At 43.3% G+C, this 22,109-nt stretch overlaps 1 protein-coding gene across 2 annotated transcripts in view; it reads right to left on the minus strand.

Annotated features, from left to right (window-relative positions):
* The window catches only part of SETBP1 (SET binding protein 1), a 262,267-nt gene that overhangs the window by 73,813 nt on the left and 166,345 nt on the right, over window positions 1-22,109 (minus strand). For both annotated transcript variants that reach the window (XM_075021106.1, XM_075021105.1), the window contains one exon: window positions 5,585-9,050. In XM_075021106.1, the coding sequence (XP_074877207.1) occupies window positions 5,585-9,050 (3,466 nt within the window). The remainder of the gene's footprint in view (window positions 1-5,584; window positions 9,051-22,109) is intronic.

A 22,109-nucleotide genomic window follows, 5' to 3' on the forward strand; every position in this document is an offset into this window, starting at 1 on the left:
TGCACACAATGCCATATGAGACCTGGGTCCCCTTGAATCAGATGCCACTACTGAAGAAAGCAAGGTGACTTATACGTATGTTTGAATTGATATCTAATGAACTTCATTCATCACCTGATTGTCACTTCTCCCTTGTTCCAGTATGTGAAGGTACATCCATGAGTATATATGCAAGACCCAGTCAGTATAGACATTCGTTTTATGTCTCTAAGCTGGTCAGTTGAGAAAATGTTCATCAAATATAGTATTGGACCACTGTTTCCTCTATTACTGAAATAATGTGTTCACTGCTGAATAATGAACCAACTCTGTAATTCTGGAGCCACTACAAAAAAAAAAAAAAAATCTTTCTTGGTGTAAAACTGTGGCTGATTAAGGCTTCATGATAATAGTCCAGAACTGCATATGCTGTTTCTTAAAAAAAAACCCCAACATCACCCCCCTACAAACCAAAACAAAACTCATGGTGGCTTTGCCAATATTTCACCATGTTTGTTTTTGCTCATAACAAGTCCTGTTTTAAATCACAGTAATGCATTTGACTTCTGAGAAAGGACGAACCAGAGATTTATTCAGTGCTGTGTGGCAACGGCCCATTCCAGCAGGAAACTGAGCCATGGAAGGGAGTTTTGTCAGGGAAGAAATCTCATCTGGATAAATGACACTCCTCAGCAGAGCACAGTTACTTATATGTGTGTTTGTACTGACATCAGATGAATGCTGTTCATTCGTTTGATTGTCACTTCTCCTCCCTTCCTCCAGTATTCCTCCTACTCTCCCTTTGGAACGTTTAATCACCCAATGTAAGACTTTTTAACAGGAATAAGGGCACTTTTAAGATAAAGATGCTGGAAAATAACTTTAAACAAATACAACATACAGTCGTGCGTTTAATAATCTTGACTTGCATATGTACGCTCGCGTGACACAGTCCCTCTTCTCCCACTCAAGTCATAGGGCCAAACACTACCCACTGCGTGATGCCCGTCCTCCATCTAAAGCTGATACTGATTCCTTCAGAGTTAAACCAGCACCATACAGACTACCTGAGGAGGAAAGGTCAAATCAGAAGAAATTCGGCTTGTAGCGCTGCTGGACGTTGAGGGAGGAAAGCATGGGGGGGCTTGTAGGTAAGTTAAGCATTAATTTGTAAAGCATGTTTGTCATGCTAACTATCCAGCATTTGGAGACTGATGATTACTACCTTCCTAATAGCTGCATATGATTAACTTTATATTCCTGTAAATTTACTGTGCATGGCGTCTGTGCTACGTCTGATGAAACCCATGTACTTATTAGCTGATCTTTGAGCCATGATGCCCAATATGCAAGCAAGGCAATCTTTGCTTGTATAATCATTGTTTCAAAAAAAAGAGGCAGAAATACTGTGAGCGTAAAGTAGCATAGACCTTGATTAGTCTCACTACAAAGAAAAGCAGAAATACAGCCCTGCATATAGTGACTTTTGACCTCTGCTTCACCCCCAGCTACATCCTGGCCTGCAATAATTGTAACGAGGACATAATCAGACAGGTCGTATACACAAATTGCTGTCTTATCTATGCACCTTAAAATGTTAAATGTGCTTTTCCTCATTTGCCCACCTAAGGAAACAGTGAAGAGGTAACCATTCCTGCTTTTTTCCAAGGCACAAGCTATGGCATCGAGACTGCTCATCAGCAATTCAAGTCCCTTCTTCAGTATCACTTATGAAAGTGAAGCAGGCAGACAAGGAGATGTGGAGTTTGCTATGAGGACCTCTTTAAAATACAGCTCTGCTCTCAGTCTCCCCAGCCCAGCTGTGGCACCAATCTGTGGCCTCTCCCTGGGTCCCTCACCTGGGGCTTTAGTAGCTACTGGAGAGCAGATGAAAGGATCAGCCATCCAGCTGTGCGCAGTGCCTGGGGTCACAGAGTGCCAGAGGCACCCCAACAACATTTTGCAAATTCGTGAGGGACCTCCGGCTGCGGGGAGTGGAAGGAGGGAGTCAACTGAGTCAATACTGGGTGCACACACAACTTGAAAGTTCAGTTTAGGATGTGCCCAAGTGAGAGTATGACTATGGCAAGGCAGGATCTGAAACACCCTCTGCTGTATCCTTGCCTATAGGCCAGAGTGATACCACTGGACTAGTATTCTGCATCAGCCAAACAGGAAAGCAGGGTTTAATTAGTTTTGAACAATTAGTCTTTCTAAATGTAGGAGGGTTAGGTGAGCACAAGGAATCTTACGAAAATAGCAATTGCAGAAAACTGCAGCAGGAAGCAACAGGTCACGGGGAGGCGATGGGAAGGAAGGTGGGAAGAGTTACTAGTGTTTGTGGAAAGGACTCCAGTTTCTCCAGAACGATGGTGGAGAAACAGGCAGTGTGCTGGGAGAATAACCATACGCATTAACACTGCATGTTTAACCCCAAGAGGTCCCAAGAGATATAAAATGAGCCAAAGCTCACAAGGTACCCGCTAATGAATGGCCAGCGATAGTCCAAGCTGGTGCAGTGCAGAGAGTGGATATTTGCTGTGGCCAGCCAAGGTGGGACCCTTCATTCTTGGTACAGATTTCTTGTGCCAGGACTGCAGCCAGCTTCTCCAGAAAGTAAGAAGACAACTCCCTTGACATCCTACTCTTTCTAGATTGTAAAATCGTACATAGGATCTAGGGTTATAAGGCACGACTGTCTTCTATCATATGCATGACCAGTACCTAGCACTAGGGAACACTGAACTTTTCAGAAATGGCTAAGTGCTGTTACAACACAGAGAATAATAATAAAAATAACAACAATATGATGGCACCTGCACCAACACACTACACTAAAACAAACAGCAAAGCCTGAATGCCAAAGAGCACCAAATCTTTCTCTCATTACTCCTGTCACAGATATTTCTACCGAGCATGGGTGGGTTTTGCTCCATATTTAATCTCCAGCAACATACAATGAAGGCGCGAATGGCATTACTGAGCGTGCCAAAATGCCCATGCAGTAAAGATAACACTGAAATTGTGATATAAATCTATTTTCAGCTTTCATCTGAATATTCAGAATGTCTCCTCTTATCTCTGTTATATATTACTTTTACATTGTGAAAGATGACAAATACCGAATGGCAAGAGCAATCAGGCTATGGAAATTGCCTCCTGGGACAGAGCTATATGTTCCCTTAGGGCTTTTTTTTCTTTTAACTTTTATTTTTATGATTAGTCAATCACTGTTTAGCCACCTCAGGGAAATGCAAGGTGAATTAGGAGAAAGAAGGTCAAGGTTATCATGGAAAAGTTTAATCCCTCCTCAGTGGGAACTGGTTAATAGCTATGGCTAAACTCAAGTGCGGACCTCTGTTGGGAATCCCAGTGAAGGTCAAAGGCAGAGAGGAAAAAAAGCTGTAGTGAGATCTTAGACAGTCATAAGCAGACAGATGTTCCTAGGCTTTAATGAGCAGTCTTGGCTCCAGGCCTTTCTTGGCAGAGCTCTTTAGTTTTAGTGTTTTTCCTTGTAGTGCAAGGTATGGCTCTGGTTAGCTGGCTCTGCTTAGCTAACTGCTGATGATTTTTCCATCTAAATAATAGCTTGACAATGAAGAAACCAGTCCATAATCTATGACTTGATGGATTAGGTCATGGGGAGTGTTGTGCAGTTGTAATCATGAAAAGTAAAAATAAATAAAAATAATAATTTTAGTTTAAATGAGAGCCAGTTTTGAAAGTTTGAACAGCAAATCTGGTAAAGGTCCTACTGCAAGTTCTACCACTCCATCTTACGTTTTTATCGTCATGGACAATAAACTAAAGCAAAACAACATGAAATGAACTTTTTCTTTACCAGTTCTATTTCCAAGTCAGCCTGGTGGGGATCATGCCCCTACCTTGGAAACTCACTTGGGTTCAGCAGTGCTGAGAATTTTCTCTTGACAATTTGCTATGCCTAAGTGAAATATATTAAATTGGAATGTACAGGTTTAGCAAACACCTTCTGTTCAGAAAGCAAAAAGGCTACAAATCCAACTGTTATCAAACTGTGAAATCAGTAAATTCCACTAAAAACCAGAAATAGCCTTGTTAAAAATTTTCAAGACTTTTAACTCTTGTCTGCTAGGACACAACTTCCTTAATGCAACAGCCACTGCAGCACTTGGTGGAGAATAATTTGGTTCTTTGTCAGGCATGTAACCGCACTGATATAACCACTGACTGAATTCAGTCTCTTTTCCAATATTTCTGGGTGTCTCATTTCTGGGTGTCACAATTGGTCTGATATAACGTGATACTATGAATGGGAATGTTTTCATGGGATAAGCTCTCATTTTAGACTGCTTTTCATGGCTATAGTCCAGATCCTGGCCTCAGTGATGGAAATGGAAATGCCTAGGTGGCTTAAGCATAAGCAGTCTTTGGATCTCAATGAGTTACAAGTCAATAAAAAACTTAAGAGCCTTCCATTGGCAGGCTATACAAATTCTCTGCTCCCTCTGTGTTTTCAGCTGATTCTCTTTTCATTTTGGAGGCTACGAATTACATTTCTTTGAAGCTCTTTTTTAGCACATCAGAATCTCATCCACCACTGGTTGGTTCAGTAAAGCTCACCCTTTCCAGAATCAAGTGTGAAATCTGCTTTGTGATAAATATCTGATGGTGCAGGAGCTCTGGGCTCGCTCCCAAGCTAAATTCATTTATACTGCAGCAAAACACCTGCCTCTGTGTCATCATGAAAGCAGCTCCCTATTGTAAAGTACAATTCAGTCTCTCAGACAAGATTCAGATTCCTTTTTCCCCCCTCCTCTGCAGGAGAGGAACAGATGTCCTTAGCAGCCGAAAGGAGCTTCCTCCCTTCTCATCTACCCAGCTTATATTTCCAAGTCATGAGTCCTAAAACTCTTCAGAGTCAATAGGCTAGGGTTTATTGTTTCCATGACATCAGTCCCTTCCCACAGCCACTCAATGCTCAGGATAATTACTTTACATGACACCTGCTAACTGGAACTGACAGATTTACACCAGGATGATACCCAGGGTCTTCATATATTCAGCCCAGCTATCACTGAGATGGGTCCTTCTGGATCAGCAGTATACTACACCAGTCATGGGACACTGACCAGGCTCCACAACTTCCCACGTGTCTGGTCCATCCCATCAACAAATGGCTTTTGTATGCATTGTGCCAGAGCAGAGACTCTCCGCTCAGTACCATGGCTGTTCTTCCAAAGGCTGGGCAACGACTACCACCCCGTGACATTAGACACCAATAAGGGATGCCTACCTTGCCAACAGGTATTATAATTGGTGCTGTTGCAGAATGCAATGGTGAGATTTTGGGAGGAAGTACAACAAACTATGAGATAGGCAAAGGCAGGACAAATAGTTATAAAAATGCTGTGTAACAAGTCTAAGACTTTTAAAGGTTTTGGCTTAACGCGTGGCTGACTTTCTTGTCAATCTCCCAAAAGTTTGGATGCAGAATGGGAGTCAATTACAAAAAGCCAGAGAAGTTATTGACTCATAAACATATTTGCTGTAAATGGCAAGTCCCTCTTTGTTCAGCATTGAAATTTAAATGCAGTAAGGTAAAATACAATAAAGCAGAGCTTACCTGAAGAGGCTGAAGAATCGTAAGTACTTCTGTCCTTCCTATTTGTCCTGAAGGGCTGAATGTCCTTTTCCCTGTAAGTTCCAAACCCTTCAAAGCTTCTTCTTTTATTCCCACTTGTATCGTTGTCCCGCTTCTCACTCGAGGAATTCATTTCACCAAACATGTCCAGGGAGTCTGACCTTCCATTACTCTCAGTATTACCAGAGTATCTCTTTGTGCAAGAGTCAATGGGATCATTGCTTGAGTCACTTTTATCTTTACTCTGTGTCCACTGCTGGGCATCAGAAAGTGATAACGTAGACAGCGTATCCACTTCAAAGTTACTCTTTGAGCCTTTGTGTCCGGTTTCACAATGCTGGTGCTTCTGCTTCTCCTTATGCTTGCTTTTCTCGTTGAGCAAGGAGAGGTCTTTATCTGAGCCGCTTAGCCTTTCGTTGATCGCATGGCTGGAGAAACCAGTGGACTTGCTAGCAAAGAGACCACTCAGATCTTCATGTGTCCCCAATATCCGCTCATCCTTATGCTTGTGCTTATGTTTGTGTTTCCTTTTGTGAAGTCGGCCACTTGAAAGGCTTGTTCCTCCAACCTTTGGAGGAGCCAAAGAGGACTGCATGTCTCCAAGGCCCATTCCCACAGGTGTTTGTAGGTGCACTCCGTGTTTCGCTTTATGCTTGGCAGTAGTGGACATCTTCATATGAGAGCTTGCATGGAATTGGGGTGGGGGCACGGTAGGTCTCATAAATGGGGAAGCCGCTCCGAGCGTGTGAGACAGGTACAAAGGAGCTGGATACTGACCATAGTAACCAAGATTCATCATAGGCATTGATGTGTAAGGCATTCCATAGGGTGCATAGTAACTCCCACTGGGAATAGGGTAACCGAACCCTTGTAAAAAAGGCACCTTTGTCATGGTGTCATTGGTTTTGGCAGGTCTACCACGCTTCTTCTTAGACTTCATGTCAGAGGTCCTGCGAAGATAGAGCAATGGGTCATACTGGATATATGGCACAGGGTAGTAGTGATCAAAATTAATCCTGAAGATGCTGGGATATGGATTTTCATGATAAAATGTGTAACTTCTATGGGAAATCCTGAACACTTGAAACTTATTGATGAGTTCCTCAAGGTCTGCCAGAAACTGGAGGTCATCTCTGTTCTGCAGGCTTTTCCTTTTCCTCTTGTGCTTTGGCTTTTTAATACTCTCATGAGAGAGAAAGTTATCCACAATGAGATGTTTCTGCCGGTGACCATGCCTGTTCTTTGTGCTGGTGTCAGATGGGATAGCCTCTGGATTGTCCAGGGTGCAGAAATCAAAGGAGTATCTCCGGCGGGATTCTGAGCTTTTCTCGGCTTGGTCAGAAGTGCTGTTGTTGTCTGTACCTATCCCACTGTCGCTCGGTATGGTTTCCTCGCTGTGAGACTCGCTCACCGGCGACAGCGTGACTTCTTTCAGAGAACCTATTTCACAGAGGTGGGAAGGTGAATTAGCCATTAACCTGGGTGGAGACAGCTTCCAAGTTCCACTGTGCATTCCTTTCTGGGTTTTTGTAGGAAGAGCACTGATAGGTTGAAGATTTGGCATAGTTTTTAACTCTGAAAAATTTGTTTCAGTGCTTGCAGGGCTAAGGTTGCCGTTAGTCCCCACTAACTGTGTCGAAAGCGGATGAATAGCTGCTGGTGACGATGCCACGAGTGACTGCAGGTTGGAAGGCACTGCTGGGTTTTCTGGCTGGCTGGAAACAGGCCTTGAGTGCTTGATGGCTGTCTTAGGTTCTTCTGGTTGAGGCTGCAGCTCTGCTCTTGGCTTTCTGCCCCGTTTTTTACCAATGTAGATAGTCCCTCTCTTGCTGACATTGATCTGCTTCCCTAGTCTGGCATCAATGGTGGTTGGCCCAGCACTAGACGGTGGCTGGACTTTTGCTTTCAGAGCTATGCTGCTGGAGCAGGAGGACAAGATCTGATTGAGAATATTCTTCCTCTTGAGGGTCTTCATTTTATTAATGGTCTTGATGGTCTTCTTATCCAAGACCCCAAGCTTCCCGACCTTTTTGTGAAACTTGAGTTCACTGATGGACTTGTCCTCTCCCGGGACCATCTGGGCCAACTTGGCCAGATTCCGTCTCCTCTTCCTTTTCTTTGTTCCTGGAAATTCACGATTGATTGGGCTCACTGGGCTGGTGGAGGTTCCCTCATGAATGGTTTCAACAGTGAGCAAAGGCTGTTTCTTTGGTCGTCCTCTTTTTTTCTTGACAGGTGTGATCACAGTAAGACTGTCTGTATTGGTATACAGAGGGCTGGATGGTGTGATGGGATAGGCTGAAGGAGGCTCCACCATCAGCTTCTCAGATGTTGTCATGGAGGTCTCCCGAAGGATAGATTTAGGTTTGCTGCAGGTCCATCGCCGCTTAGCTGCATGTTTGGGGTGCTGGGCCTCAGATAATTTACCAGCTGTGGGAAGATCGGTGGGTAGGATAGTGGATGTCACAGCTACAGGCTTTCTGAGTCTGGTGGCACTGTTGGGAGAAGCTTTGTCAGTGAGCACACCGCTGTCGATAGCTACTAAGGGGGACTCATTTTCAATCACTTTCCCTGGTTTTGTGGCTCGAAGATCTTTTTTACTCCCCTCTGGTTGAGAGCTAGTCCTGTTTGCTACTTCACTGCTCATAGCAAGTCCAGAAGGCAGGCTTTTCTCCTGGATAGTTTTCTCTATGGAAGATTTTGTGGATTGCCTTTTTTTCCTTTTGTGGCCAGATGTATCTGTTGTCGGAGACTTTATTGGGATAGTAATTCGGACGTGACTGGTGTCACTTTCACAACTGCTAGCAGAAGTGGGATTCTGCTTCGAGGGTGATGTATCCAACACACTGTCCATCGAGTAAGACTCCTTTTTCCCTTCCATGCTGTCATGGGATTTGCTGTCAAATGCTTTCTGAGCGCTCTTCACCCATTCGATGTCTGCGGTTTGGATGGTCTGGCTTATCAAGTCCTTTTTGCTGGACTTCTTCTTTGTACTCCCGGCGGGCTGATCGGGGGCCTCCAGCTGCACACCTCCATCTTGGTCACCGAGAGGCAAAAGCCCGTTGCACTCGGAAACGCTGGGCGGCTGGGCGGCTGTGCTGATGTTGTTGGGTGATGGGACTGCACTGCAAATGGCAAGCTCTTTACTATTGCCTGACAGCTGCCCCCACGTGCTGCCGGCGCAGGATTTCTTTGTTTGGGATTTGCTGAAGGAAACTCCTGGCTCCGGAGCGGGCACCTTGGTGGCACTAACTGCTTCTCGACTGGGTTCTGTATTGATGAAACAACTTTGAGAAGCGGATCCAGTATCGGAGCTTGCTGACCAGTCAAGATGGTGCTGGTTGCTACTTTTTTGCTGGTGCTTTGATTTTAAGGTGTCACCGGTGAAGTCTTGTTGGAGGCCTGGATCGTAGTGCAGAGCAGAATGTTTTTGTGGCCGGTCGTAAACCTGGAAGGCAGAAGAAAATAAACAGAAAACAAAATCAGTTTATCAGTCCATTAATAACCCCTGGTTGCAGCTCTTACTTGTACAGTGAATGACAGCTCTTCTTAACCAATGTCCTTGTAAGGGTTAGAAGCCTTTATAAAGTCTTCTTATACTTGAGCCAAATTTGCATTTAGATTCATGCTCTGTAAACAAGTTTTGTTTTGTTTTCCCACTCTAAAAACAATGGAAATACTTCTATAAATGCTAAATTGCTAAGGAAACATATTCTATTGATTTTTAATTTAAAACACAAGTAAAATATTCCCTTTCAATGGATGAATGGTGCAATTCAGCCTCCTGGTGAGAATCCTTTTTTCCTAAAAAATAATCCCTTACAGAACTTGATGCTCAACAACAGCAATTAAGCTCATTGTTGTAAACAAGAAAAAGGCAAAATTATCTTGGAAGTTGTAACAAACAAGAGGAAAACCCATGGGTCCACTTCCCTATGAAGCCAGAATCTGCAAAGATTTACTTGCTTAAATTTCCACATAGAAGTCATCCCCACAAACTTAGAGCTTAAAATCATATGCATAGCGTCAAGTGTGCGAGGCACACTTGGCAGGTTCAAGATTTGCATTACTCCCTTTCCCTTTTAATAATCTGCTATTTGCAATGTTCATAAGAGATATTTTCAATATGATTTCTAATCCAACAGCAGCTCTTCAAATCGCAGAGGCTACAGTAAGGGCAGAACTATGCTGAAGACTGTTACAGAGCAAAAGAAAGTCTACTTTTTTTTCTTGGTGGACCTCCTTCAGCTAAAGAAATTATGTTTGTTACAGCTGTAAGCTTTTAAAGAGTCTCTGAAAGCAAAAAAAAATAAATTTTTTTTTCACTTTCACTAACTGACCTCTTCTAGCCATTTGTTTTCTCCTATTACACTTAGGAGCTTTTTTGTAAAGCTCTGGATCAAACTGTGCAACTGATTTCGTACACCTAGTACAGGAAAAAACTGTTCTTAGCAAACTGTAATGACACTGTTCCGAACACCAAATAAATGAGAGACTTAAAATAAATGTGTAACCAAGAAAAGAACAATAGAAAACAACTGCTAAGCGTCTCGTGTTTCTGCGAACACCCTGTTACAATTAAGTTTCTCTCAGTAACATTACGTTAGATCCCCATTTGAGGTGTTTGCAACAGACGTTTTGGGGCGAGGAGGCTGTCAGCATAAGAGGGTTTTGAGCTGGGAAATGAGGTGTCCCCAATTCTGAGTAAATTCAGAGGGATTTGAAAAGTCCTAAACAACCCCAAGCCCACGGTGCATTATTTAGTGACCAGTAAACATACATGTTATTGGCAAATTGATGTTGAGATATCTTTCATGTACATATAAAAACGGCCATGTGCCTTTTCTGGAAAAGGCAGTAACGGTGAAGCTGTTCTGGTCTATCGTCTGAGGAGTAATCAGGGACTCTTAAATCCTGTGGATAGTTCAGCTGTCGTGCACATGGACCAGCCACGCTCAGGGAAAGCAGAGATTTCCAGGAATTGTGGAGTGAGAAAATGAAAGCACGCAGCTGCGGTGGAGCTGCAGATGTCGCGGGCGAGTGACACCCGGTTTCTTCAGCCTGAGAAAAGAGCCGAAAGCATAAACAGACCTCGGGGGAATGAATCAGTTCCTCCTCCTCCTCCTCCTCCTCCTCCTCGCAGCGGCCTCCTGTGCGCAAGCCACACAGCACGCAGCGGCCATGACCCACGCCGCCGATGCCCTCCTTCGGAAAATGGAGCCCACCTGCATCCACATCCTTGGGATGAGGCCAGGGGGGGGTCAAAAGGAAATCAGCAGCACTGGCGCTGATGTTTGATAGTCTGCTTTTATTGTAATTTCTTTCAAAAATCCATCACAATGCTCCTGAGCTTTATTTTTACCTCAGCCTTTCGGGGCTTCTCCTGCCCCCCCAGGCCACCAGGCCGGGTGCGCTGTCAGGTGGGCATGAGGAGGCGCGAGGAGGTGGTCATCCCCTGGTGAGGTCCCAGTGGGTGAAGGTGGGTGTCCTCCACCCAAGCCTCACACGAAACATCATCTTCCCGAGGTACCAGGATTTGTGACTTGGAAAAGCCCTGGAAGTGATGGGCTAAGGCCTGCACCGAGGCAGGGCCAGGCTGTTTCTGCACAGATCCTGGCCCAACGGCTGCAATCAAAGCTGCTCCCTTACACCCACATTATTTCCAAAATGCTGAGCTGTGAAACTAAATGACCTGAAAAATCTCATTTGGAAGGAAAAAAAAAAAAAAAAAAAAAAAAAGCAGGTTACAGCAGTGAGTGAAAACATCACCCACTGGCAACACCTTGGTCCCTCCAAGCCCACCAGACACACAGAGATCACTAGTTTAAAAGGAAGATCACTAGTTTAAAAGAGCAATAATCTCTGATCTATATTTTAAGGCAGTTAATAAGGGCTCAGAACTGAGAGGCCAGCTATATATCAGCGATGAATGCTGATATATCGCTTGGCTCCTCCAGCCTCATTTCCTCGGCCTGCACGTTATAAAATGATGATGCAACTTCCAACATATCCCTAATGATAGCCTTGTCATTACTCCAGCACCGCAGGCCACCACAACATCTATCTTACAATTCATGAGAAAGATATGCCTATGTCATCAAAGGTGCCAACTCTGGAGGCATTTAATCACACAGATAAGCACTCCGATTTCAACCGGCCTTCAAAAAATGACCAGTCTGCAGGATCAGGGGACTCCATTTCCTAAGCGGGATGTCAAAACTATATATTTGCCCAAGCACATAACAGTCCACTGGGTTCCCTCATGCAGCTTCTTCCAGCATAACATTTACTATTCGCTCTCCCTTGCCAGGCACGTCCATATCACACCAAAATAATTCCTCCGCAGCACAGCAACCAGAGCTCATTTGGCTGCAGCAGGTTGGGTTTCAGTGGTTGCAATGGATGTGCGGAGACTGTTTACCTAAAAGCACTACTAAATCAGTTGAAAATAGTGCAGCCAAGTGTATTTTATTCCCCATGTACCCATCTGGGTTGCTGTCTGATCCCATTGGTCCAAATGTTTAGGCTTCAATTTTCCCTGCTGGGCGAGCAACACCCTAAGAAGCCAACAAGCTCCAGCTCAGCTAACCCAAGCCTCTGCTGAGATAGTGGAGGATATCAGAGTTGTCAGTAGGGTGAGAGCAAACAGGGCTCTTCAGAAGCCTGTATCTTGATGTCTTTCATGCAGATTCATTTCTTTATTGGTCAGTAAGCGTGCAATATACTGCAGCTCCCTAATTTTTGGCAAGGGGCTGTGGACTTGTACAGAGTTCCTACAGCAGCATGGCCAAGATTGGCATCAAGAATAGTGGACTTTTTCATGAAAACAGAAAGATTTACCTTTATTTACTTTTTGTTTTATGAGAGCCTAAAAATACTTCAAACTTCAGTGCCTTTCTCTATTTGTAGTTTGCCTTTTCATTAAATGGGATTTTCTTCAGCAGCTAGCTATTCTTCACCGGGAGTCTGCTCCTTCTTCTTTTGTGAGAACAGAAGCCTAACTTAACCCATGCTATTTTATCACATCTCACCAGACTTGGTCAGTATTTCTCTTGATATTCAGTTTACTGGATGTGCTTAGTGGGTAATAATCCCATCTTTCCTTTAAAGAAAATAAAATACACATAAAGAAGTTAATAGTTTTCATAACTGCAAAGAAGTTTGAGCAATGTGATCCAGCACATGCTAAACTTTAGACTCAAAGAATAAAGCCTGAATCCTTTTATTAGTAGTATACAATTTTAATGCCAAACTCATGAGTTTCAGTCCTCAGCTTTGGCAATGGTGGGTAGACCTATCAGCAGGATACATCCCATATACTGGCAACTGAGGAGTACTGGCCAGATAGCAGAGGAGGTGGGACGGTGTGTTTATACCTGCCCTGCCAGATCTGTGCAACGCTGCACCTGCAGAGGCGATTACTCTTCTTAACAATTTTATTCTGGCACGCAGCCCTTGCAACTGAGGGTATGAGACTGTATCAGTCCCATGATGAGCGGCACCCTACTCTGCAAGCAGTACCCAGCAGCAGAATCCATCCCTCAGGGACTCTTTTCATTTAACTACTGGATGTCTCGCTCTGCCTCCCCATTCCCTCGCCTGAGCTTCTCTCTAAATCCACATGCTGTTTCCAATCCCAAAGCAAAAAGTGGGAGGAGATGCCAGCAACCAAATCAAGAGCTTAGTAAAATAATAATAATAATAATGATAAAATCCAACTAAAAATGAATATAACCAAAAATAATAATAATAATAATGGTAAAATACATAATTAGAGAACTCCATCACCTGAAAAAAATCTGATTGCTTACAGGGGATGGTTCCCCCCTGCTCCAAAAGTACCTTTTTGTGGAGGTAACACACATACAGCTTGTCAAGAATCTGGCTTGCAAATCAAAGTTAATACTACAACGCCCCCTCTTTAAATCATTCGCAGATCCATCTGTGTAATGGCTCCTCAAGTGTAATTCCCTATTAAGAGGCTTTATCTGGAGAGATAAGCAGCTGGTTCCCATGTCACTAATTGCTGTCTGCTGTGATTTTAAAACATCTGCACCATTGTGCTCTTCATTTTCATATTCTAATCACCCTGAAACTTGAAAAAGGTACATCATTGATTGTTTCTGTGGGTTAATTAGTACACAGTCTCCTTGTAGAGACAATTTAAAGGCAGTCAGAACCTCAATCAGCAAGTTTGTTTTAAAAATTAATAACATCGGGAGCGTCTGTGGGGATTGGCATCCACAGTGACACATCAGAGTGTGCTCTGGGGACATACCATCCTTTGTTATCTTCTTCATAGGCTGGAAATAAAATTAAAAAAAAAAAAAAGAAAAGAAAAAGAGGAAAGGCTTTCCTAAACGAATAATGTCACTTAGAATCAGAGTCTTGGGAAGTGCTTGCTTTTATCTCAAGGCCACCCTTGCCTCTCCAGTGAGAATGAATCTCATCGAAACACCGTATAATACCTCTGTGTGGTCTAGGAACTCGTAAGCCATTTTTTGGTAGCAATTTTGGCATCTGGGTGCTGGGATCTCATTGCAAATCCATGGGGTAAAGCTGTGACTGCTTGGATGCATGGGGATATTTGCTTTGCTTGCCACCTGGGTTGGCTAGAAGCTGGATCACCAGGTGTTGTCTCCAAGCCATGCTGAGAAGGATATTAGCTCAGGCATGGCACTCTGCTATGGCAGCAATATTGCATGTAAAGTGGATCTTCCTTGTAACCAGCCAGCTCAGAGCAAAGGCAGGCCAGAATTCATACCTGCTTTAACTTAAGCTTCTACTCAAAAGCACTCCAGACAACGCTGAAAACAGACCTTTGGTGCCTAGCAAAAGGTCAACCCGAGATTTTCAAGACTGAATGAATAAATCTGGTGGCACTGAGGTTAAGTGGAAAATGCAACAGGAACCTGCCTTCTGAAAAATCAGACTCTGTTTTGGTCCACTGCAAGGAGCTCCTAAAAACTGGAGAAGCTCCAGGGTTTTTTTTCCTCTTGAAAAAGCTTCCTCTTCAGTTTCTGCTTCCTAGACATGCATGAAAACATGTTACTGGAGAAGAAAACCCTTCAAAAGGAAGAAAAAACCCTGAGATTTCTAGCTCGAACATATGAATAAATAATCCTGGCTCAGCTCACACTTTTGCTCAAAATTGAGCATTTCCTCTTGTGTCCCAATGGGACAGCTGCAAACTGCTCACTTGAAGGCTCTAATCAGAACTACAGGTTACAGATATTTCGTATATTTTGGTGAGCGCACTAAGCCTTCCTGGGGTAGCATTACTCTGTAAATAAAAGATGCCAAGCAGAGGAGACACCAGGTTCAGGGGAACTTAACTCTGGCGTGATGACTTACAGGTTGAGCAGTCATTGACATGAAATGTGATCAATATATAGGAGGGACCTGTGATCAAGTCAAGTTAGTTCATAATAGCAAGTGTCTGAAATGGTCTCAGGAAGTCCTTTAGGTCCTCGGTGACTCTAAGCAGGGAGGAAGGATCACCAACTGGCATATGACACTTGCTAGCAGCGCAAACAGCAGTAGTGTCTTCTGAGAAACCCCACTGAATCTGCTTCAGAACTGATGTAGGGGGTTTAATTCCAATTAAAATACTAATGGCAAACACGTCAGCAGGCAATAACATAAAATTCATCATTATCATCCCAAACAAGGGTGATTTTCCAGAGCAGTTTATCAAATTTATCGCTCCCAGAGTTTACTCCTTCCCCAGCTCCCTGCTTCTTCAATAGCACAAAGCCCAAACACCACCACACTCACAGGAGTAAGGATCATTCGTTAGATGTCGAAAGAGAGGCAGGAATTAACACGAAGCTGCAGGGGAACTACTTGAGAGCAAGACACAGCATGGGGTGGGAGTGGGTTAATTAAAAGCAAAGCATCACCTATTTGTGTCCATTCACTGAACACAAACATCACAGACTGTGGTGTGAGTCTGGCACAAATCAGGAGGATCTTCACCGAAGCTGCTGGAGGTCCTTCTAGATTTGCGCTCCCATTGCTAGGTAGCTCTGTCTTCCCTGAGATATTTGTGTAATCATGTCAATACAGAGGAACTGAACTTCAGGCTTTCGCTTTATAATTGGTTTGGGAATACCTATCTAAAGCACTTTAAGGAAAAGACAAAGCAATGCAGAGATTACCGATGGGTCCAAAGATGCTCATGTGGTCACCAATCGTAATTTTTCATGCATTCCTGGTAAAGCATCATGATTTGCTAAATAATTCAAAAATTCCAAATTTATTCCACATTAATTTTGCTACCAGCTTTAAACTGGATGATTTGCACACTATTTCAGTCTTTTGCTGGATTTCAGACACTTCCATTTTCCACATACAGGGACTGAGGATTTTATTTGGGCAAATTACAACAACATGTTGGATTTATAAAGGCAGGATTTGGTGTTGTGGGCTGATCTGCTCCTTACTAGTGGGATAGACCCATCTCTGCACATATTTTCTTTATCAAATGTTTAACAACCCTGCTCTTTTCAGGGCTTTGTATTAAGCACCGAGTCTGGGAAAACTCTAAACAATGGGATTTTTCTGTCATCTCCAACAAAGAGCCCATCACCACCGACATAACAATGCAGTTTAAATATCGTGTTTAAGCGTAACACAGTTTGCCGCCTCAGTTTAGGCAGCTGGGAGAGAACAATTGGGCACCAGCTAAGGTGGACTACAATGAGACTCATACAGTTTTGCCCATTCATCTGATGAGATAACCCTGGTTCGGTTCTTGTTTGGCCTCGAGCCAGCGCAAAGGGTTTTAAGTGAACATTTCAGACATTACGTCTGCGAAGCCAGGGTTCACAGAGCAAGATGCCTTTGCTAAGCTGCATGCTTTCATTTGTCCAAAAGCCTTGCTAATGAACTTAGCAGCAGTGATATTAAGGCTTCATTATTCATATATAAAACATACTTCCATCCCTTCAGAGGTGGTATAGTTCCACAGAGCTCGACCTACTCTTCCCAGTGTGTAACTACAACGTTGCACGTCCAGGTTTCTATCTCACCCTGCTCTTCCACTTTGCTCTGTAATTTCAAGTTGTAGAGGGCAATGTATATCTGCATAGTGACGTGGCCAAAATCAAACAGCAGAAGAATCCCAAGATGGACTGGGACCTGCAGAAATGCAAGCAGTAAGGGGTGTTCATCTCTGAAAGGTTTGTGGTGTTGTCCAGGATGTTAATGCTTCAGCACATCTCAGATTACTAAATTGGAAATAAGGGTGTGAGCAGCTGTGCACTGTAAGTTCCTGCTACAATTTTTAAAAGCCTGCAGTGCTTAATTTGCATTGAAAGATTTCTTTTATCCTTCATTTAGTATAGGAATTGCTGTGTTACCCTGAATACGTTTTTTTTCCATGGGGTGGGGGAAATATAAATGGCTTTTCCATTGAGGCCAGTGATTCTTTCCACTAGAGTTAAATAATTTGATTATAAATTGAGTCCTTAAATGTCAAGGAGATGCTGAATTCACCTGAAAACAGGCATATAGAGAAGCTCATAAAAGCTGTGAGCTCCAGTCAGTTAGCTCATCATTCTTTTAGCATGCACTTCATTTAGCAGTTACTGACCGCCAGATTAACTCTTTCAAAGCATCCTGATTGCAGCTAAGGTCTAAGAAGAAGTATTGCATGTGCAACAGCATTAGCAAAAAGTCCAGAAATCTGCCAGAACATCTATCTGGTGCAGCTGGGTTAAAGGTCATGAAAATTTGCGGGAGAGGTCAAATATCCAATGTCTTCCCATCTCCCTGCATTAAGATCTGAGTCCTGTACCATGAATTCAGAGAGAGCATCACCTGTGCCTTCAGCAAATTCACCCTGAAAAGATGAACTTCAGTGATCTGCAGCAAAATGCGGGAGGTTTGTTCCCTTTGGAAAATCTGCCTAAAGAGGTCGTACGTGATGAATTTCTGGCTCCACCGGGCAGATACTGAAAAGTCACTGCGCTCTGTGCAAAGCTAGCAAATGGTGTGAGGTGTACCATCCGGAGATGGGACATGCTGTGGAATCTCTCAAAAAGCTGGTCTCAAATCAGACTCCCAAGTGGGTTTCTCCTTTGTTTTCACCAGTAAAATAATTCTTTTCTGATGGAAGGGAATAGCGGCACACTCACCTTCCCTTGCACTGCATGCAACTGTCCAAGTAGGCATACAGTGAAACCTGCCCCATTTGCAAAAGACTACAGGATGAGCGGAGTTTCAGAAGCTTTATCCTCCCAGTTTGCCTCTAACCTGTGCCTATTTTCACCACTGTTGGCATATAAAGAGTGATCCCTCTCCCCTTTTCCCTGCAACCAGCAGCAACCCCAGGAGGTGATAACTGGGGAAATTTGTTGCATGTGTTGAAGATGTCAAAAGCATGGAAGACGTCTCTGTTTCAGGACTAGAGATTATGCCCCTGTAACATAGTTGTTGAGGATTTTAGTGCTCAATCAGGTGATTTTAGTTTACACCCCTAAGGAAGGCAGGTTTGAAGAAAGACACCCAGCACTGCACCGGGATGCCTGAGGCATGGACACGTGTTATGAGGATGCTAATGTCCACCTGAAAGTCTTCTTTTGAGACTGTAACAGTGGTGATTTTCAGCAGCAGCAAAATCACAAGCTGCCCTGGCTAAACCTGAATGCTCTCCTGTAAGAACTGATTTTAGCATCCCCTGGATTCGGCTCCCTGCAGATGCCTCTTCTACCCAGATGCTTTTGCAGGCTCCCCACCACACCCATAGCAAAGGCTTTCCCACCGGGGAAAATTCAACCAGACTAGCAATAACATTTCAGAGCAACAACAATAACAAAAAAAAAAAGACATAAAATATTTCTGTGGCAATGGTAGGTGAGGTGATGATGAGAGACACCTCATTTTGGGGGCATCGCTATGCTTTTTCTGAACAACACGTATTTCTGCTTTGATGTTCATCCCTCATTTCTTCTTCCTCCCCTCCCTCCCCAGCTATGGCAAAATCACCTTTACTAATAAACCTCCAGCTCGAATAGCAGGTTTTATTTAGTGTGCTATAAAAACAGTCATTTCTCAGATCATAAAAGGGGCTCAACTGGACTGCATCATTTTGCTGAAGTGAGTTTTCTGGTGGAGCGATTCTCTCTTCTAAATGCCACAGTCCCCCACTACCAGTATTTATGTACCAAAATAAAATGCAATTTTCTGTATTTTATTAAGTGTGAATCTCCAGCGGAAATCCATTTGGGAGCTGAACCCAAGATTTAATTGTCCCTTGATTTTATACTTTCAAGACTTTCTCAACCGTTTTCCCAACAACAGCACCAGGCTAACTACAGTTTTATTAAGGTACAGCAGCATTACTAAAGGCCCTGACCAAGTTTAGGTTTGGCTTCTACACACATAAATCAACAGCAGCACAGACCAGAAAAAGAAAGGGCAGGGAACAGTGGTCTAGAAAAGAGGATTCCAAAGCACACCAAGCATAGCTTTGTGCTTAAATGACCTCCCAAACTTCTCTAGCTTTTCGCCTAAGAAATCAGGGGTAAAATTCAGCTTATTGAGTCCCCAGGCTTTCACCCATGAGGTTGAATAGACAGGTGGAAAGCCTTTTAATATAAATTCAGACCTGGGATTAGCGTCCAGAACAGCAAAGCTTGTAGCTCTCCTGGGTCAGAATTTGGCTTATCCTTATGCTGAAGATCTGCACTGGAGAAACCCTTAAAAATTCTTGAACCTGTGCAGAAATTCAGTGATTTCTGTGCACATACTCCCCTTAGGAGTGGAGACATATAGACCAGACAGAGTGATGGTGCGGTACCGCCAGCACTTCAGAGCATTGCCCTTTTAATTGCCCTTGTTCTAGTAATTCACCTAAGTACATTTCTTTGCTCTACACATGTTGACAAAGCAAAACCATTCCCAGCCCTGTTATTGCTTCCTCTTAAGTGCTGACTGTGTGCTTGAGTTGAATAACTCTATAAAAATACCGACACTGAAGATACAGTCCCCTATCCAAGCAGCTTGGCACACAGGGTAAATCAGAAGCAGGCAGTACATATTTCAGACATCAAAGTGCATTTGTCCATCTCTAAGGGAGCAAAGTTATGCCTCTTTCTTTTCAAAATGTAACTTATTCTGAAGGATTGGCATTGGAAGATTTGGAAGAAGTGTTTCCAAGAGCTACTTGAGCAGAGAGGGAGATCGGTTAAAGCACAGGTGAACCTGGTGTTATAAGCATCTGAGATAGATACACATCAAAGAGACTAAAAATATATAGGGACAAGAGTGTCACAGAAGGTCCTTCAGTTTAGCAGACATACAGGGTTTGTAGCCGAAGCTAGAAAAACTGAGATGGGAAACATGGCCCACGTTTTTAATAGGGGGTATAAATAATAATGAGAACAGCTTATCATAGCAATGAATTCTCTATTACCGGAAGTTTCTTTTAAATCTTAAGGCCGGGTGTTTTTCTAACCAATATGCATTAGTGCATGACAGCTATTGGACTTGTAACAGGAATACATTTAGGCAAATCCCCTGGTATGAGTCATGCAGGAGGTTTGACTAAGTGATCACAATGGCTCTTTCTAGCCTTAAAAATCTGTGACTATGTATCCTCTCTATATCCTCCAGTGTTTTGTCCAACCTGGTGTTAAGCAATTCCAGCAATGTGTCTTCAACCCCTTCCTCTGGGAGGCTATATCCCAGCGTAATAAATCTCACTCTTCAGAGTCTCTTCTCTTCCCTGGAATCATTTCCATCCCTAGACATACCTCATTTCTGGATTCATCCCAACAATTCCTCCTCATCCTTGGCACCAAAAAGAATATTTCACGTTTTTTAACAATTCATTTCACTTGCCATATTCCCTGTTGCTGTAAAGTGGTGTGTACAACAGAGTTGATTTACTAGGAAGGGCCTTTCTATCTCGACAAGCCCGGTGAGATGTGGTTCCCCCCAGAATAAGGATGGGCAGTGCTGTACCACACATGGTTCTGCAAGGGCGAGCGATGCCAAATGCCATCGGCTCAACACACTCAGGCTACCAGTGTTGCACAGGGAAAGTTACTGTGATTCCTGTTGCCATTCCTCTGTGCTGGCTGAGCATGGACTTTCAAGAGGCAAATATATGTGAAATATTCCTCCAGACTGACTCTGTGCTCATCAAACACCTGAGATTTGGCCCTGAACTTTAAGAGAAGGCACCAAGTCTGATACCCAATCTGGATGCAAGTCTCACAGACATCTGTAAAACAGCATGAAATCAAAACATCCTGGATCTGAAGACATGAAGAACCCTGGAGTCAGTTTTAGGCATTGGCTGCTTTTTCAATTTTTTTTTTTCCCTGTTTTAAATATGGAAGAACCTATTGATTTGGTCTTTTCTGGTTTAAATTTCTCTGCTGTTTTGTATGCTGCCTCACAGTCTCAAAACATGAGCCCAAATGCAAACCTCTGAACTGCTGGAAGTCTCTGCCTCAATCCAAATGTCACACTCGGTGTTCCGAAGGGTGTTTGGGGGTTTTTGGGGTGCAGGGGGAGAAAAAAGAGTAAAAGCTAAATCTCAAACCACTGTACAAAAAGGTTGCATATGTTGAAGTCACTGTTGCAAAGATTATTCGGTGACTGCTTTAAACATACTTCAAATAATGCAAAAAAAATCTATTTCACTCAATAGTTTGAGTTTTTTTGTGTGAGTTTTTCCCCCCTTTGTTCTGTTTTCCACTAGACAATATACACACTTCTGCATAGTCCCCCTTTAAGGATTTCTCTCAAGGATACATGCATATCTATTTTCTGCAACCAGACAGAAAAACCTTCTGAAATCAGTGCAGATTCATCACCCACCCCGCACACGACCTTATCAGCAGTTGCGATGGGTGGCCCCTGTGGAATACTATGGAAAGGGCAAAGCTGGAAAATGTGCACTTTAAAGTGCCAGAGACTTTAGTTCAGTGTGCAGCACTTGTAATTTCTGCTGCTGCAGACGGTTCAGCTTGTTATGGATATCTGAGAATTTGGGTTTTCCCTGACTAGAGGTCGTGAGATTTATTACAGTAAATTTTTTTTTGCCTTTCTTTTTCCTCCTGGAGTAGGTAAGGCATAATTGACAGTGCCAGATACCTGCACGTATAATCTCTCCAGAGATGAAGAGAGAAGAGAAATAAAGCTTCCTGGCACTCCTTTCCCCACATGTAACATATTTTACATTTACTCTTACTGATGAAGGGAATATTTAAAGAGAAGCCAGTGCTGTGCACAAAGGCTAGGCTTCGGTAAAAGAAGTATGATAAAAAAATTGACCTAAATTCTTCCTGCCCCATCCAGGGACACATTTAGGTTTGTCAGACTGACAAGGGCTCAGGTGGATGGACTGCAGCAGTAGGTATTAAAAATTAAGTCTTTAGTCTCATCAACATACATGCTCCCATCTGGTGGCATCTCCTTGCAAATATATCCAGAACAGGCAATCATTTCTGTCAGCTTGCTTGCCCTTCTCCACCAGGAACCATGGATATAC

Source organism: Buteo buteo, chromosome Z, assembly GCF_964188355.1.
Source record: "Buteo buteo chromosome Z, bButBut1.hap1.1, whole genome shotgun sequence".
Classification (NCBI taxonomy): domain Eukaryota; kingdom Metazoa; phylum Chordata; class Aves; order Accipitriformes; family Accipitridae; genus Buteo; species Buteo buteo.